The 19,708-nt window shown below is 43.4% G+C and overlaps 1 protein-coding gene across 1 annotated transcript in view; it reads left to right on the top strand.

Annotated features, from left to right (window-relative positions):
- The window catches only part of LRP2 (LDL receptor related protein 2), a 144,091-nt gene that overhangs the window by 101,901 nt on the left and 22,482 nt on the right, over positions 1-19,708 (top strand). The window contains 13 exon segments of the mRNA XM_083702334.1: positions 767-1,283; positions 2,161-2,313; positions 2,986-3,156; positions 5,281-5,504; positions 7,380-7,557; positions 9,579-9,775; positions 11,208-11,453; positions 12,259-12,387; positions 14,325-14,444; positions 15,297-15,413; positions 16,548-16,664; positions 17,553-17,690; positions 18,752-18,874. Of these exon segments, the coding sequence (XP_083558460.1) occupies positions 767-1,283; positions 2,161-2,313; positions 2,986-3,156; positions 5,281-5,504; positions 7,380-7,557; positions 9,579-9,775; positions 11,208-11,453; positions 12,259-12,387; positions 14,325-14,444; positions 15,297-15,413; positions 16,548-16,664; positions 17,553-17,690; positions 18,752-18,874 (2,430 nt within the window).

Here is a 19,708-nt window from a genome sequence, read left to right as displayed (position 1 = left end):
ACTGTATAGTGTTCACCTTCAGCTTGAGAAATTGGGTGGTTTATCTTACCATTTAGTTAACATCCACTGTATATAATAACCCAGTGTTCTTAGAAGAGCAAATTCATACAGCAGATTCATCTTGCCACCTGCCGAGGTGTGATTGGTTAGGTGATCCAGGAGGCAACTCCTAGTGAAGGAGGACTGGGAAGCAGTTTGTTCTGCTTATGGTTTCCTAAAGACAAAGGTGACAGAATCTACATATTACTGGTCCACCAGGACTGATGAGGATAAGAAACCGTTGTGTTCTGTGAAATCAACTATGACCATTCTGTGCAGCCCGGATGCTTGCTCCTGTTGTAGTTGATTCAACAGTTGATGCAATCAGTCACTATATATAATATAATTGTGGCACACACAAGGTGAACATTTCCAGTGAAATCCAATGCTGCCATTGCGCTTGTGAAACAACAGAGGGAACTTCAAGTGAAAGAGTTTTCTCTTATTCCCTCTACACCACCTCCCATGCAGTTCTGAAAGGTCACCTAACCATCTGGAGCAGATTGGTGGTATTAGTGGCATGGGGGGCTGCAGCAGGAAGGAGAAGCCGGGAGGAATCTCTTTCCTTGGCTTGCGTTAGTGGACTTCTCCGCTAATCAAAACCCATTCCAAGAGCAGAATGGCAGCTTTTTAAATGTACAAGCAGAGACCAGTGCAGAAATGCTGCAGCTGCATTATTTCCGGATGAAAGTTGAGTGATCTATTTTGTTCTGTTTTCTGGCTGCAGGTATAAATGAATGTAATGACTCTTCAATCAGCGGCTGCGACCACGACTGCACAGACACCCAGACCAGTTTCTATTGCTCGTGTCGTCCTGGATATCGGCTCATGTCCAATGAAAGGTCTTGTGATGACATTGACGAGTGCAGCGAGACACCATCCGTGTGTAGCCAGATTTGTGAGAATACCATTGGCTCCTATATCTGCAAGTGCGCGCCGGGCTACATCCGGGAGCCGGATGGGAAAAGCTGCCGGCAAAATAGCAACATCTCGCCTTACCTCATCTTCAGCAACCGCTACTATCTGAGAAATCTCACGACGGATGGCCAGTCTTACTCCCTCATTTTGCAAGGACTCCGAAACGTGGTGGCGCTGGACTTCGACAGGGTGGAGAAAAGGCTGTACTGGATTGATGTGGGCAGGAAGGTCATTGAAAGAATGTTTTTCAATGGGACAAGCAAGGAAGTAATCATTAATGATGGCGTGCCCAGTGGGGAAGGCATTGCTGTTGACTGGGTTGGCAGGTAAATCTCAGTACGTTGCAATAGTCATTGCCGAGGTGATTGTTTTAATGTGGACTAATGTTTTGACCCACATTCTCCAAAATTTGCCAGGCTTTCTTCTAAATGCGAGTTAGAAGGACCATTGTGGTGTAGTGGTTAGAGTGTTGTACCTGCAAGACCAGGGTTCAAATTCCTGCTCAGCCATGAAACTTACTGGATGGCCTTGGGCCAGTCACATTCTCTCAGCTTAACCTGCCTCACAGGGTTGTTGTGAGGCTGAAATGTAGAAAAGGCGGGGGTATAAATGCACTCAGTCAACAGAGGAGGTGAGCTATGAGGGCAATCAATCAATCAATCAATCAATCAAAGAAAGCCATGCATATCTCACTTGTGCCTGCTGTTCACAGTCCTTTGCATGCAGTCCTTAACAGATGGCGGGCTACATCAGTAGCAGTGTGCGTGGTGGGGCTTAGGTTGTCTATTGTTATTGGCTTTTCACAAGATCCCTTGGGAAAGCAAAGTGGGTTGCCACGCAGCGTCTCTCTTTCTGTCCTTTGGGTGGGGAGGGACTTATCTGTGGGATGGGGAAGAGAAGTGACCAGAGACAGGCTGACGGCTACAGCGCTTGCTCAATAAGCCAAATATGTCCATAGGCTAAGGTTACCAGACGTCCCCCTTTCCTGGGGACAGCCCCCAGATTTACAAATCAGTCCCCTGACAAAATCCATCTATTTAGGAGGAAGTTGAAAAGTGTCCCCTGATTCATTGGGGGAAAAAATGTGGTAACCTTAACATAGGTCTAAAAAGGTTGGCAACCCTTAAGGAAAAATGACAGTTGATATAAAATAAATAAAACGAGGAGGACTCTGTGTAACAGGCACCTTGTAAAATATTTCAGAAAACTCTACTGGGTAGATTCCTCCAAGGACTGCCTCTATGTGTCAGAGCTTGATGGTCGGTTCCGGAAAAAACTAGTTGATCGATGTTTGGATCCCAACAACACCTTCTGTTTTCAGTACCCTAGAGCTATTGTTGTTCACCCCAAATATGGGTAAGCTATTTCCATGATTATTTCTTTTTTAGTACAATTGTTTTATGGTATCCTGACTGCGGAAAACCATTGGGATAAAGGCTAATGAGGGCATTTTTAAAATCTACAATGAGACGCACAGATTTCGAGCCCATCTTTGGCTGGGGAGGGCGGGATATAAATAAAATTTTATTTTTATTATTTTATTATTCTGAATGCATTTAACATACTTGCTTGGAGATCATTCTTATCTACCTCTTTCAGAGGTAAGGCTGGATGCATTATCTATTACTCACGCTGCTACTCATTTATTCCGATTTAGCAGTGCTGCAATGAAAGAGGCAAAGTTTAGAACTGAAAGAATGAAGCTGATATTCACCCGAACCTAAATATTACAGAAATACATATACGACCGGGGAAGTATATGTAGCTATATGAGAAAGCCACCAAGTCTGCAGATTTGGAGAGGGGAGGAAGAGGAAGTCCTGTTGTAGAAGTCTGTTCCACTCACACAAGGGCACCATTGGATTTCACCCAATTTAACTTATAACGAATGAAATAAAAGTAGCTGTTTGGTTCCCTGCATGCTCCTACACATTGTTCCTTCCAAACCACCAGATTTTTACGTTGGTGCATGTGCTATTGCATTACAAATGAAGACTAGATTAATTTACGTTGTGTCTGTTTAACCAGGCAGGTCTATTGGACAGATTGGGGAGAACGAGCATATATTGGACGCTTGGGAATGGATGGCAAGAACAAGACTGTGATTATCTCTACCAAGTTAGAGTGGCCTAATGGACTCACCATAGATTACACCAACGACAAGCTCTACTGGGCGGATGCCCACCTAAACTACATTGAGTACGTACATAGAGAAGAATAAAGCAACTGGGTAACTCTTCATACCAAATTTTGGGGGTTGCCAAATTAGTCTGCTTCAGCTTTATTAAAGGGACACAACCATGATTACCCATTTAGAATATATGTTAGTTCAGTTGCGTCGCTGTAACAATTTATGGGCGTTTGTCACTAACATCAAAATATTTTGGAGAGATATACTTCGGTTTATGCTTTATAACAAATATGAAAATTACGAGCAAACCGTTTTGCTTCCCTCGGAATGTCTTCATCAGTTTCGCTTCTGCGTTGCATTTCCACCCAAATCTGAAAATCTGTAGTCGGTCACCAAAGTAGTCTGTCGACAGATTTGGTAGCTTAGCATTCTGCATTATGTCCTCGATAAGAAAGGTCTGTGAATAACAGGGAAAAGATTTAAAGCTATTTAAAACATATCAAAGTATAGAGGACAAACAGCAGAAAGGAATTTGGGGTGTTTAAAATTATCAGAAAATATAAATGTGAGGAAACTTTCGCAGCCTGAGTGTTGTCTTCCTTTTTGGGCTACTTTCCAATGGTCACATGTCAGCAGAGGGTGGGGCAAGAAGCAGCAAATACTAATCCTACCTTTGTTCTGCTGGCTAGTTTCTACACACACCCGCCCTCCTCTCTCCATCCTCCATCCAGGCGAGCAAGAAGCATTAGCTGAGTTCAGAGGCATCAGACTAAAACACTCACAGCTGGTACATAGAACAGCCAGTGAGGGGTGTGGCCTGGGAGAGTTTTGAGGGCCAGATAAATAGGCCAGAGGGGCCACACCAAGCCTCGGGGCCTGTGGTTCCCTAGCCCTGCTGTACATAGCATATAGCTCAGTCTATAGTTTTAATTAATTAAAAAAATATATTATTTGTACCCTGCCCATCTGGCTGGGCTTCCCCAGCCAGTCTAGTGTTCCAACAGAACACCAAAAACAGAATTAAACTTCAGTCATTAAAAACTTCCCTAAACAGGGCTGCCTTCAGATGTCTTCTGAAAGTCAGATAGTTGTTTATTTAATTATATGAATATGCTGTTTACATTCTTAATGGTGAAGAAGCCTATGGAAAGCACTTTTTGAAATCCCAAAGGCTGGGAACAGATAATATGGAAGTGTTCTTCTTCCCATCAGCAGCTATGGGAAACATGAGACTTGTGGTCTTAGGGATTGTGACTGTTATGTCCCTTATGCCAGTCTATGGGTAGGTAAAACCCATCTTTTTGGGGCCTCTGTACCCAGGGGCATGCCTGGGAACCCTTGGAAAGACAAAGAGGAAATTTCATTTCCCAGTCTCGTTTTTCTGAGGGCTCCAAGCATGTGTTCCAGCCACTTGTTTACTCGCCAAGTGGCTCAATGGGAGTGGACAAGAATGGAGATCAGAGTAGCTCCTAGATCTGGCCCAGAGGAGCTAAAATCTCAAAGGCCTGCCTTCTTCCCCTCCTTCCTGTCCACTCTAGAATCCCAGGCGAGGGAGTCAAAATACTACAATTGCAGATCTGACTGGAGGTCAAGAGGTTGGAGGTTGGGTTCCACCAGTGATTCTTACGCCTAATACTTCACTCAGCAACCCAATATGTTTTCATGCCCCTGATTTTTTAAAAAATATCTTTAGTCACATACAAGCGAAAGGTAAGCAACATAGAAAGTTGGAGGTGACAGGTCATTCTTTCTCTAGAGGGTAGTGAGAGGTAACTTGGGAATACAGGAAGTTGCCTTTTACCAAGTCCCTCTAGCTCGATGTTGTCTACATTGACTGGCAGTTGGCTCTCCAGAGTTTCCCTCAAGGAGTCTTTGCAAGCTCTACCAGCAGAGACCAAGGAATGAACCTTGGGACCATCTGCATGCAGACCAGATGTTCTCCCACTGAGCTACAGGCCCTTCTGAACTTGAACCTTCATCTTACTAACATCTTCTGGAAAGAATGCTTAGGGAGACGTTGTTTTACAACACAGGAGGTGGAACTGAGTGGAGGTAATCAGTTGTGTGAACAGAATGTCTGGGGTCCCATTTGGAGACCCTTGGAAGAACATAGTTGGTTACATTTCTTTTTCACTCGCTCTGAAGCAATAGAAAAAAGTTCAGCATTACCCATGCTTGCTTTTTTCCTGCAGGTACTCCGATTTAGATGGCCAACACCGTCACACGGTGTACGATGGGACATTACCTCACCCATTTGCAATTACCATTTTTGAGGACACCATCTACTGGACTGACTGGAACACGAGGACAGTTGAAAAGGGAAATAAGTACAATGGATCAGGCAGGGCAGTTCTGGTAAACACCACTCACAGACCTTTTGATATCCACGTCTATCACCCGTACAGGCAGCCACTTGGTAAGCATTCTACTGATGTGGGTGTCTTCATTCTTATTCAAGGTCTAATCCTCTGAATTCTGCATGTAACTCAGACAGAAGTAAGGTGTGAGACAACATAGGCATTTTTCAGGGGTCTGGTTCTTATTGAATGTTTCACCCTCATAGAATGATATATTTTTTTTAGCATTCTCTTGGATGTAAATATTATTACTGCATTTGGATGTAATGGAAAACCATGGTTTAAAGGTAAAGGGACCACTGACCATTAGGTCCAGTCGTGGCCGACTCTGGGGTTGCGGTGCTCATCTCGCTTTATTGGCCGAGGGAGCCGGCATACAGCTTCCGGGTCATGTGGCCAGCATGACTAAGCTGCTTCTGGCGAACCAGAGCAGCGCACGGAAACGCCGTTTACCTCCCTGCTGGAGTGGTACCTATTTATCTACTTGCACTTTGATGTGCTTTTGAACTGCTACAGGTTGGCAGGAGCAGGGACCGAGCAACAGGAGCTCACTCCGTTGCAGGGACTCAAACCGCCGACCTTCTGATCGTCAAGTCCTAGGCTCTGTGGTTTAACCCACAGCAGCACATAAATAAGCTTAACTTCTTTCTGAGCTTGTGTATACCACTTCCCTCTCCTGTTTCCACCCAGCTGAGAGGAGGAATTCAGAAGCTTTTAGTTAACCACAATTTGCTGTTTCTTATATACTGGGACCCAGTGGCAGCTGGTACTCATTGGGACCGGTGTGGGAAAGGGCAGGGAGCCCAAGAGTAGGTGGAGCCAGAGTCAATTATAGGTAGAACCAAATAATTTTTGTTTCATCCCTGTCATCCCCCCTGCTGAGTTTTACAAGGGCAACACTGAAACCAAGGAGGAGGGAGCTGACAAGTAGTGACACTCCTAATTGGATGGATTGTAAGAGAGAAGGAAGGGAAGTGGGGGCAGGCTGAATTTGATAGGGTAGTGTCCCATCTGTCCTAATGAACCAGACTCCACTGCTAGGACCTGTGGTTAACATTAACTGTGGTTAGTTTAAACGAGCCAGCTTCATAAACCATAGTTTGAAGTTGCCTTGTTTTGAAACTGATCATCAATAGTCACAATTTCCAGTTTGGACCAAACAGCTAACCATGGTTAACTAAAAGTAAAAACTGCTTCTTACTCACATGGAGAGGGGAGAGGGATCGTGCAAGTTCTAAACTATGGTTTAGTGTTTCCCCTGAATATAGCTAGTGTCATCATCTGGGAACCTTGCCTGCCCATGCACTGTTGCACTTATTCTAAAAGGGTAATTGAATTAATTAAATTTGGATGTTTCTTGTCTGTTTTGATCCCAGCAGCCCTATAACAGGGACTAGGAAAAAGCTGCTGGCAGGTTGGTTGTTGTGTTTCTGCTGATGCCGGTCCCTTGCACCTAACTTACAATACCTTGTTATACTTGGCTCAACTTCTTGTTTGACTCTGGATTTGAATCGGCAATGGTTTCTCTTGATAGCATGTTTTAAACTAAACTCCTTCATTGGGTTGAGCCTTGGTTTGCTTGACTCAAGCCCATACTTGTTCTCATGCTCTTCAGAGCCCATGGGGATCTCCCCTTCCTTATAATGAAATACTGGGCACAATTCATAGTCCAACCCCAGATAACATAGCCAGGGTACATCTGTCCAATAGGCCAAGATACATGTTGCAGTATTACCTTTTGGTACGTTGAATTTGTTGCAAATATGCATCAATAGGAAACAATCCCAGTATTGTTCGCGAATGCAAGTTGACATGTGCCACCAAAGATTAAAGCTTTCTTTGCAATTTTAAGTGGCAATAGTTTCATTTGTGGGTTGTCTTTGCCGGGGAATAATTATATTTCCTTCCTCCCACCCCCCGTCTTCTTTTGCTAGTAAGTAATCCTTGCGGGACCAACAATGGTGGTTGTTCTCATCTGTGCCTAATAAAAAGTGGTGGTTATGGTTATTCCTGTGAGTGTCCAGATAACTTCATGGTAATACAGTTTGGAAACACTGCTCACTGCCTTCCGATGTGTTCCAGCACTCAGTTCCTTTGTGCAGACAGTGAAAGGTATGCATATAAATCGCACACCATTATTTTACTTGCTTATTTACGTCAAACGTGAATATTTCCTACGTATACGTGTCCTACCTCCAAGGACTCAAATATGGCATTGTTCCTTGCTCTCATTTTATAGTCTTCATTTGGCTGGGAATTGGGGGGGGGGTGCACTAAAACTCCCAATTCAGGAATCTCATTCCACTCCATCACAATTTAGGCAGCAGTGGCTGTATATTAAGACACAAGAATAGGTGAATGAAGCCCAGAGCCTTAATGGAGATGAAGATTGCCCCACCCCTGGTAATCAGACCAATCACTTGATGAGCAGAGAAGGGGTAATAACCCTCTCCTCAGCTGATTGGTACAGAGAGTGTGTGGAGTGGCCACGCCCATCACTGGCATGTGTCCCACCATCCCTAGGGTTGGCCAAGGCTGAACGTGGCTCTCAGGCCAAGACAGCTTAGCTATCCCTGCTATGGAGAAAGGTAGGCTGAGAGGGAAGAGTGACTGATGCATGGTCACCAGCAGAGCTTCAGGACTGAGTGGGGATTTGTACCTGGGTGTCCCCAGTTCTAGTGTGACATGCTAATCACTATGCTGCACTAGCTTTCCCAAGTCTTGGTGGCACTTGGAAGCATAGAATTGGTGAACAGAGGTAACAAACAATGATACATCACCTCTACGTCTCCAGGTTTGTGCCCCATTGCTGCACTTTGCCTTAGTACAGTAGTACCTCTGGTTGTGAACGGGATCCATTCCGGAGGCCTGTTCGCAACCTGAAAAGAGCGCAACCTGAAGCGCCGTATCTGCACAGGTGCACGATGCAATTTGTGCGCATGTGTGAAGCGCAATTTGGCGCTTTTGCACATGCGTAAGCGGCGAAACCCGGAAGTAACCCTTTCCAGTACTTCCGGGTCGCCGTGGGACACAACCTGAAAAGACGTAACCTGAAGCGTCTATAACATGAGGTATGGCTGTACTTCCTTCCTGTTGCCGCTTCTTTGTCACACCATGGCACTGCCATGTTTAGGGAGGTTTTTAATGTTTGATGTTTTATCGTGTTTTTAATATTCTATTGGGAGCCTCCCAGAGTGGCTGGGGAAACCCAGCCAGATGGGCGAGGTATAAATAAATTATTATTATTATTCAGCTCTCAGCCTTCCATGCTTCTGACAGCCTCCCTCTATCTCTTGTAGTCGTGGCTGTGGCTGGAGAGAGAAAAATGAGGGTGGAGTGGCACAGTTGCTTGTTGTGCTTCTGCACTTGCTTTGGGGGCACTATACAGTAGTACCTTGGTGCTCAAACTTAATCCATTCTGGGAGTCTGTCCGACTCCAGAAACCGTTTGAAAACCAAGGAGTGGCTTCTCATTGGCTGCAGAAGCTTCTTGCACTCAAGCGGAAGCCGCACAGGATGTTCGGCTTCTGAAGAACATTTGCAAACCAGAACACTTACTTCTGGGTTTGTGGCGTTTGGGAGCCGATTTGTTCAGCAACTAAGCCATTTGGGAACCAAGGTACCACTGTATAAGCAGCTGAGTAGTCCAGTTCCTTAATCATTAAAGGTGCCCCCAAACCCTCCATCCCCAGGCATCACATTCCTGATCAGAAGACTGTAGCTCTTTGAAGGGTGGCCCTATTCACTGAGCATTGCAGCCTTAGCAGTACTTAGGAGAAAATTACCTGGAAGAAGGATACATGACACTGATAAATTAAAATCTCTGAAATCACCTACAGTCTATAAATATACATTCCCATACTTGCTGATCGGCTCAAATGCAGCATTTTCTAGGACAAGCTCAGTTATGTGGAAGGGGCTACTAAATAAATGCACGAAACCTTGGGTCAAGGAAACACACTAATTCTTCATGATGGGAATCATCCCAAAGGCTCTTGTGTTTACAAGTGTTCTTGCCAGGAAGTGAGTCCCATCGAGCTCAGGTGAGACTTGCTTCCAAATAAACATGACTATAGAATATGTCAAGGCATTGCCTCCTTGAAACAAACCTTATGGCGTCTCTCTGTTTTGTAGGTGTATTCCCATATGGTGGAAATGTGATGGTCAGAGAGATTGCCGGGATGGCTCCGATGAACCGCCCACATGCCCTCACAGGTACTGCCAAGTTGGGCAGTTCCAGTGCAATGATGGCAACTGTACGAGTTCCCATTACTTGTGCAACGCCGTGGCAGACTGCCCTGATGGAACAGATGAAGATCGTGTGCTTTGTGGTATGTTGCAAGTGCTAAGTCTCTAAATCAGGGGTCCCTCAGACCTTGTGGGGGGTCCGGACTATATTTTGAAAACTCAAAATAAAAAGAACAAAGCCCTGTGCCCCACAAATAACCCAGAGATGCATTTTAAATAAAAGGGCACATTCTAAACATACTGGCACATGTGAAAACATACTGTTTCCTGGGCTGTCCGTGGGCCAGATTTAAAAGGCGATTGGGCCGGATCCGGCCCCCGGGCCTTAGTTGGCCTACCCATGCTCTAAATTAACCTATTACTCGGTACAAGCAATAACGGGTCTAGAAATTACTTGTTCCATGAAGAGGAAACTAGTATGGTTAAATAACCTATTAACAAGGCACTCCCTCTAACAAATATTTTCTTGTCTTGACGTGTAGTTTATAGGGCTAGGTGATATATTGACATATTGTCCAAAAATGGTTTGAAGTCCATATCGTGATATCAGTTTCATAATTTTTGATCTTGCAATATATTGTGAATCATGGTGTATGTTAGGGCTAATTTGATCAGTAGAATATGCGAAATTGCAATCAGTCCAATTAACACACAGCATCAGTACATTACAGTTGAACCCGGTGACATTGAGATTGTATATGTATTCTTTAAGCTCACATTATTTTGAGTTATAGTACGTGTTGCATTGAGATATTTAGCGTACAGTATACTCTTATTTCATATACAGAGTTGTGATTGATGAGGTATGTTAGGGTTATGCAAAAATCACAATGTGGGGAAAACTGTGAAGCCAGCCACTGCTCTCGATTCCTGCAGCCCCTGTTAACTCTGTCAGCTCAACTCTCCCCTGCCTCCTTCAGGGAGCAGCAAATCATGACGTGTGAAAAACCATTAAGCCGGCCAATACCTCTACATAGCTCCATCCTTATTTCAGATATCATGACATATCAGTATATCATGACATATCATGTTTAGCTGGTGATATATCACGATGTTGAAAACCAGATATCACCCAGCCTTAGTAGTTTACCCAGCATATATTATCTCCATGTCAGTCTTTTCTCTGTTTATACAGTGGTACCTCAGGTTAAGAACTTAATTCGTTCTGGAGGTCCATTCTTAACCTGAAACTGTTCTTAATCTGAAGCACCACTTTAGCTAATGGGGCCTCCTGCTGCCACTGCGCCGCTGGAGCACGATTTCTGTTCTTATCCTGAAGCAAACTTCTTAACCCGAGGTACTATTTCTGGGTTAGTGGAGTCTGTAACCTGAAGCGTCTGTAACCCAAGGTACCACTCTATAGCACTCCCATTTAGCTAAACAGCAGCATTGATCAAAATAGGGTTGGTTTGTTTTTATCCCTGCAGCAATTTGGATAGGTGAGAGTATACTGCAATTTCATTTCATTTCATTTTAAAGTAATCTTCTAATACCGCAATTATGTTTGGCTTCTAGCCAATCACCAGTGTGAGTCTCATCAGTGGCAATGCGCCAACAAGCGATGCATCCCAGAAGCCTGGCAGTGTGACCGAGAGGATGACTGTGGTGATAACTCGGATGAAGATGCTTCTCATTGTGCCAGCAGGACCTGCCCTCCAGGCCAGTTTAAATGTGACAATGGCCGCTGCATCCCCCAGTCCTGGAAATGCGACGTGGACGATGACTGTGGGGATAACTCGGACGAGCCGATTCATGAATGCAGTAAGTAGAGCACAGCTTGTGTTGATTGGCTGATGGATTGCTCGTATAGCTCATCCATCCTCCTTAATGGAAACCAGAGTAGCTAACAAGAAGACAAATGGCAAATTGGTCAGTTGTTTTCCTAATAATAATAATGAGGAGGAAGAGGAAGAAGTAGTTTATTATTTGTACCCTGTCCATCTGACTGGGTTGCCCCAGCCACTCTGGGTGGCTTCCAACAAATATAAAAGCATAATCAAACCTCAAACATAAAAAAAAAATTCAGTTGTCTTCTAAAACTTGCACAGTGGTACCTCAGTTCTTGAACAAAATCCGATCCGGAAGCCCATTTGGCTTCCGAAACATTTGAAAACCAAGGCGTGGCTTCCCATTTGTTGCAAGAGCTTCTTGCACTCAGCGGAAGCCGTGTTGCCCGTTCGAGTTCTGAAAAACATTCAAGAATGAAAGCATTTACTTCTGGCTTTTCAGCGTTCAAGAACCGAAACGTACAACAACGGAGGCATTCGGGAACCAAGGTTCCACTGTATAGTCATTTATCTCCTTGACATCTGATGGGAGGGCGTTCCACATACCAATGACCATGGCTACCGTTTATATTTTCTGCCTCAGGCACCATGTTATTATTTTCATTTTAAGTATAAAAACCCTTTATATATTTAAATATGAATAAATCTGGGGCAGGCCATGGTGTCTGTACATTGTCTATCCCACGTAACACATTCTCTGAAATGTATTTGGCAGCAGTGTGCAGCAGCTGTCGTAAAAAGGCAAAGTATTCAAATGTTGACTCTTTCTTTTATTTCAGTGGGCCCTGCCTATCGTTGTGATAACCACACAGAATTCAGCTGTAGAACAAATTACCGTTGCATCCCGTTCTGGGCTGTATGCAATGGTCATAATGACTGCAGAGACAACAGCGATGAACAAGGCTGCGGTACGTTTTTGGCCTGCAAAATGTACCTGTAAAATCATTGTGTACTTCAGACGCTGTTCAAGATGTGAAGCAATGGCAATGACCTTGGCCAAAATTCCATGCACTTGCATTTATACCTGCTTCACAAATTAGGCCGCAAATGAAGGTGCAATGAAAACCCTGTTAGCAGCATGTCACTCTAATTGATGCTTGTCATTTGATGTAACCTTGGAGGTCACTTACTATAATTACAGTCTTGGCTATAGCTGATGTGAATGTCTTGAGTTATCTGAAGCAGTTTTTCGGTCACTGGGTCACACTGTCCAGGCAATTAGTGTTATCTGTACTTGTGAATGGGAAGTGTTTTCTGCATTATTACCATTGCTGTCTTTTCCTTGAACTTCATTTGAAGCATCCATGATGGTTGCACCTAGAGGTGAAAGGATGGTTAGATTTAAACTAAATAAAGATTCCTTTTAGTTAAATCAAACCATTATACCACCTCTCGTTGCATCCGTTTTGGATACTTCAAAGGCATCAGAAGAAGGAAAAACAGTAATCATAGCAAGGTGGCAAAGCCTTCCCTGTTAAATAAGGTATACATTCTGCTTCAAAGCTGACAAGGCTCAGATATGTTTTCATGGTCAGCTTGCAACAGTTCATTATGCTTTGTCTGGGAGACAAATTTGCTCCCCATGCTTGTTAGCTGTTGCCTTCACCTGTAGTTCGAGCCTCCCACATTTGCTGTTGCCATCATTATTTCTTCTCCTTCAGTGGTATATATTGCTTTTGGCAATCTTTAATGTGGTATTTGTGGATGAATGCTGCAGGTAGCTAGATACTAGCAGTATTTGCATGCCACACTAAAACATGGCTTGGTGAGATATGCAAGAACTGGAAGGACAAGCCTCAAAACTAATATGTTTCTTTTCCCTATCTCCTTTCCCTGCACTGCTAGGAGGAGAATTCTGACAGTGTTTACCTTTTGTGTTCCTGAGTCTCAGTTTGTTGTGTGGACCAGAGATTGTGGTTTGTCTATAATTGTGGTCAGTTTAAACAGTTTAAACCAGCCTCATAATCCAAGGTTTGAAGATGGCTTGTTTTTAAACTGAAAGTAAATAAATGCTGCTAAAGTACCGTATTTTTCGCTCTATAAGGCGCACCAGGCCATAAGACGCACCTAGTTTTTGGAGGAGGAAAACAAGGAAAAAAATATTCTGAATCCCAGAAGCCAGAACAGCAAGAGGGATCGCTGCGCAACGAAAGCAGCGATCCCTTTTGCTGTTCTGGCTTCTGGGATAGCTGCGCAGCCTGCATTTGCTCCATAAGATGCACACACATTTCCCCTTACTTTTTAGGAGGTAAAAAATGAGTCTTACAGAGCAAAAAATACGGTAAGCCTTCTTGCTTCACCGGGGCAGAGGCTGGAACTCATGGCAGCACCTTCCTCCTCTTGTGCATTTTACTAAACCATGGTTTAGTGTGACAAGAAAATGCAGCCAAAAGCTGAGTTGTGCTTGGCAAGTGTTTCCAGAATCTAGGTGGTGCTCTTTACAGCTTCTCCAGCATTTTTTTTTTAATCATTTATTATGATAAGATGTGGTGATTGAGAGGTTTGATCAGCTGAGTGTACTGAAGGTATACTCAGCCTGGAGGATGATTTTTCTAATTTTGGGAAGTCAAATTCTTCCACTTTGTGATAGTTATATCACGCATTGCAGTGAAAAGCACTCTGTTTATCTTTTGCAAAAGCTAGATACAGAGAGAATAGTTGGATTATGGGAAGCTTTTTCTCCTCTTCCACAAAGTATATATGTTAAGAAGCCGCTTTGAAAACCTACCTAAATTGCTTGACATTTCATTGTACCACGTCTGCTGTACCTGTTTTCGTATTTGAGAATAGCATGTTAGTCTGTGCTGGTGTATTGACAAATATAAACTGTGTATGTGTGTTGCAGAGGAGATTACTTGCGATCCTTTGGGAGATTTCCGCTGCGATAACCATCGCTGTATCCCACTGCGGTGGAAGTGTGATGGAGATAATGACTGTGGAGATGAATCTGATGAACAAAACTGCAGTAAGATATTTCCTTCCTTTCCGACTATTGATAGCCTTGCAGCCAAAGGCTGCCTGTTTGAATGGTGCATTTTGCATTAAGTTAGACACGAGGTGCATGTTAAATATTTAAAAATCCTCATGCTTGTACAGTTTTCTCAGGATCAAGGTATGAAGTTAAGTATCACTGCTGGATATTGCTTCATTTTGGGAATCTAGGATTCACCCATAACATTTAATGGATACCTTTGGGTGTGCATGTGTGTGAAGTTTCACTGCTTACCTATCAGTTGTTGTTGGGTTGTTTTTTTTAATCCATAATATAAAATCACTCATTACAGAAATAAAACAAATGCTCGTCTAACTTAGGGTAGATATAGATATATAGTGTTCCCCAAACTTGTGTCTCCAGCTGTTCTTGGACTACAACTCCCATCATCCCTAGCTAGCAAGACCAATGGTCAAGGAAGATGGGAATTGTAGGGGGGGACAACAGCTGGAGACCCAAATTTGGGAAACACTGTTTCAGCATATCGCTAAAGATAGCCATCTCTGTGACAAGTAATTCCCATTGCAAAATCCATTTCACAGTCCGATCCACCTAAGCAGCAAATAAAAAATTCACAAGGCAGTCCTCAAAACACTAAAGATAATGAGATGTAATGCCAAGGAGATGACATTTCCAACATTGAAACTGTTATTTTATACTCTTACATACCAGTTCTGTTAACTAGAATTCGGCAAGGATAGCTTAATTAAACCCTTAGCCTCCGTTGGGAGTGGGTAAATGGGCGCAGGGCCGAGTTGCTTGTGAAACATCTTAGCATAAAAACACACCACACATTTCATGTATGCTGCATCTCTTTATTGCAAGGTCCCCGTGAGTGCACAGAAAGTGAATATCGGTGTGACAACCTGCATTGCATTCCTTCTCGGTGGATATGCGATCACGACAATGACTGTGAGGACAATTCAGATGAACGGGACTGTGGTGGGTATTGCAATTTGAGCATATTTATTTGTTTATTTGTCTTAATCCAGCTTGTCTTTCAAAGCATTTTGCCCTCACTTTTACAAATAAAATTTCAAAACACACAATTCCGTAAAAATAGGCATATAAATCATGAAAATACCACATTTTTTAAAAAACAGTAATGACCAGGCAGTATGTATTTCCCTGGGGATAGAATTTGAAACATGTTGGGGTCACCACCAAAAAGCCCTGTCTGTGGTCCTAAAGGATTATGCAATAAATTTAACATCATATTGAAAATATTGTCATGGAATTCTACTTAATATTGATCCGGAGTAGAACTCCAATGCAGAGTGGAAACTTAAGCACGTTGCAGCAGTCCCAAAAAATGGACCAGATGCAATTATATTTCATCCAGCAGAGTTTTACTGCTACTGAAGGCAAAAGAGCATAATGGTCACAAATTCAATATATTCAGGATTGGCACTGTCCATAAGAAATCCAGTTACAGCAGACTTAACTTACAATAACTTATAATAAGACTAAACCTCAACACTAACACCACAACAGAACACCACACGAGAAGGAAAAGAGATAGAAAGAGAAAGTGAAACTCAGACTCCTTCTGGCCTTACTTTTATAGTCAACATGACCTTGACAGAAAAGATAACCAGTTTAAGCCAGCTGTACTCAGCCAGCATGGTGTAGTGGTTAAGAGCGGTGGACTCATAATCTGGTGAACTGGATTCGCTTCCCCACTCCTCCACATGCAGCTGCTGGGTGACCTTGGGCCAGTCACACTTCTCTGAAGTCTCTCAGCCCCACTCACCTCACAGAGTGTCTGTTGTGGGGGAGGAAGGGAAAGGAGATTGTTAGCTGCTTTGAGACTCCTTAAAGGGAGTGCAAGGCAGGATAATCAAGTCCAAACTCCTCTTCTTCTCTGAAGAAATAACCCAAACATCATGAACCTTCTGCTTGTTTCTTTCACACAGAGAAGCTTCCTGAACCCTCTTGAATTCATTACAATAGGAAAGATCTCTACGCATCAGATCAATACTTTCTGCACTAAGAAATGCAAACTGACAAATATGACATTACAAAAGCACTTTTTGTAAAAGAGACATTTTGACGCCAGTCTATTTTACTTTGTAGAACTAAGGACCTGCCACCCAGGTTATTTCCAGTGCGACAGTGGGCATTGCATTGCAGAACGTTTCCGGTGTGATGGAAGTGCCGATTGTCTGGATTTCTCTGATGAAGCAACTTGCCGTGAGTGCCTAGATCTGGGGCAGAAACTTACTGAAATCCCTTATGAACTTCTCCTTTCTGTGGGGCAGGATAAATGAAACATTTTAGTATTTTTCTTCTTCTGCCATTAGAAAGATTCCAAGAAATGCTGAATGCTCTCAAGCAGAGCTTAAATAATGATACAGGGTTGTACCCAACTAAGGTATACAGTGGTACCTCTGGTTACGTACTTAATTTGTTCCGGAGGTCCGTTCTTAACCTGAAACTGTTCTTAACCTGAAGCACCACTTTAGCTAATGGGGCCTCCTGCTGCTGCCACTGTGCCGCCGGAGCACGATTTCTGTTCTCATCCTGAAGCAAACTTCTTAACCCGAGGTAATATTTCTGGGTTAGAGGAGTCTGTAACCTGAAGCGTATGTAACCTGAAGTGTATGTAACCCGAGGTACTACTTTGTACAGATTGGACCCATTGAAATTAACATGAATGCCTAAGTTCATTAATTGAAATGGGTCAGAGACCGGTAACTTGTAACTTGCTGCCTCCTGAACTGTTTTTGCTGCATCAGCAGCACCAAAGTGCTGCAAGCCTGGGTGCAAGCCTGGGCAGTGTGTATGGCGATCATGGGCTATTCAGATGACGGGACTCGCCTCTTGGCTTCACTGATGTGGTCCAAAGGGAAGCAGAGCAATACGTTTGACACCAGCTTGGCTGCAGAAGTTGCCAGAAGGAGACATAACAGGCACCATCCAATCATCTTAGGGATTTCACTCTGGATTTGTGTAGGGTTTATTTACTCCTTATTCTTTTCTTCTCCCGAAGATGCCCCACAAATCAGTGGGTACAGGTCTGTATAGTATTATGAGGACAAGTAGATTTTGATATTAAAAGAAGGCGTTTCTGTTTTCCAGCCACCCGCTATCCTAACGGCTCGTACTGCCCACGCACAATGTTTGAGTGCAGAAACCATGTATGTATTCAGCCATACTGGAAGTGTGACGGTGACGACGACTGTGGAGATGGCTCAGACGAAGAACTTAACTTATGCTGTAAGCTAGAGAGAAAAATGTAAAGCCTGAATCGACCCCACCTTGAACCCCGCCCCATACAACTCTCTTAGTGCATGCCAAAGGGCTGGGCATATCCAGCAGGATGCGTTTGAAACACAGGCTCTTGGTACCCAATTGCTGCGCCATGTCAAAAGATCCTTTTGAAATTCCCCTTGGCTTTCAAAAGCAGATTGTTATGTAGCATGGTGGGCTGCCCAAAGAGAAACACAAGCCTTTAGGATTCTGGCCTGTACATTTCTTACAGAAACTTCAGTGCATGACTAAAGTCCTAACACAGCCAGTGAAATGCAGGCTTTTCCTGCACATGAAAACTCTTGTTGCCTCTTCCTGGTTTGTCTGCTTCCCCTTTGGAAACTCAAAATGTTTCTGTGCCAGGAGAACCTCACAGATTTTGCCTATCTTGTGACTGGTTCAGTGGGGCCAATGTGGGTATAACGGAACATGATTATTATATTTGGCCTTTTAGCTTGAATTCAGGGGTCAGGAATGAGCTCTGGACCCATGTATTTGTGTTAACACACATCATTTTACATTAGTCAGATGATATCAAGAGAACCAAGGTACCAAAAGAGAGATGGGAGGAATTCTGGGAGAGTGCAGGATCTTTCAGTCCTTTTGCCCTGATGAAGGCCAGTGCAACACTGGCATTGGTTTAAACATCACAATAAATCATGGCTAAAATAAACAAATGGTTTGATGTCAATGAGCAGTGTCATGAAATCGCACGTGCTTCAGCCCTCACCTACTCCTGCTGTTGGTACTTCAAGGAAACAAGCCATGGCCTGACTGGTCATGTCCGAAACTGGGCTCATAGTTTGTTTCCCCCAAACGTTGGTTGCCTCTTGTGGCTTGCTTGAGAGAAACAAACCGCGAGCCTGAGTTCAGATGACACAAAAAGCCAGACCTTGCCTTCTTCTCTGGCAGTGCTCCAGGACTGCAGTTTAGGATTGCTGCCTGGCATTTTGATCACCTTTTAAAATAAGCTTTTATATTTGTATCCTATAAACCAAGTTAGAAATCACTGGCCTGTTTTATTTCAGTGGATATTGAGTGTGAACAACCGTTCCGTTTTCGCTGTGGGAACAACCGCTGCATCTATAGCCATGAGCTGTGCAACCAAAAGGACGACTGTGGAGATGGAAGCGATGAGAAAGAAGAGCACTGTAGGTCTATCAATCTGCATAACATTCAGGAATTAAGAGATGAATGTGCCTAATGATGATCGACAGTAATTCTAGGTTAAGGCTGCTCTTAGATCCTACTGTTTTTAATATTTAATTCACAAACATGTTAGCTAGATAAAAAAGAACACGCAGTGGCTTGTATTTTTCAAGAAATATGTCATTATTCCCCAATTACAGTGGTACTTTGGTCTAAGAACAGTGAGTAGGTGTTTTGGTTTGTGAACTTTGCCTTGGAAGCAGAACATGTTCTGCCCCCTGTTGAGTGTAAATTGAGTCCCCTGCTGCTATGGGAAAGCACGCCTTGATTTAAGAACACTTTGGTTTAAGAATGGACTTCCGGAACGAATTAAGTTTGTAAACCAAGGTACCACTGTATTCAGTACCAGTAGTATGAATATACTGTAGACCTTTTATAGCCATGAATGAAACATGGGCTCATCCATACTGTCATTCAGTGTGGCTAGTACCTCCATGAATTCTCCGTTGTCTATATGAAATTCTCCTCTAGTTCACTACTTTCTCATACTTTCCACTCCCTCAGTTTTCCCTCTCATTTTCTGAGTATCCCTGATATGCTAAAAAAATCTGGATCAAAGGAGGGGAAAGTGTGGGAAGGCAGTGATTTCAGATACAGACATTATAGATGTGTGTGATATGAATAAGTAAGCTACAGGGATGCTGTTGAAGTTCTGTAAGCTGAGCTCTGAGAGAGGAACTGAAACGAAAGACAAGCTTTGACAGCGCCTGGATTTTTTAGTGGCTCAGATTAAATCTGAGCTGGGGAAGAGTTGCCTGATTCTTAGGCTAACAGAT

This window comes from Podarcis gaigeae (assembly GCF_964106915.1).
Source record: "Podarcis gaigeae genome assembly, chromosome: 1".
NCBI classification, from domain to species: Eukaryota; Metazoa; Chordata; class Lepidosauria; order Squamata; family Lacertidae; genus Podarcis; species Podarcis gaigeae.
Note: the sequence above shows the minus strand (reverse complement) of the source record. Positions and strands in the feature narration are given on the sequence as shown.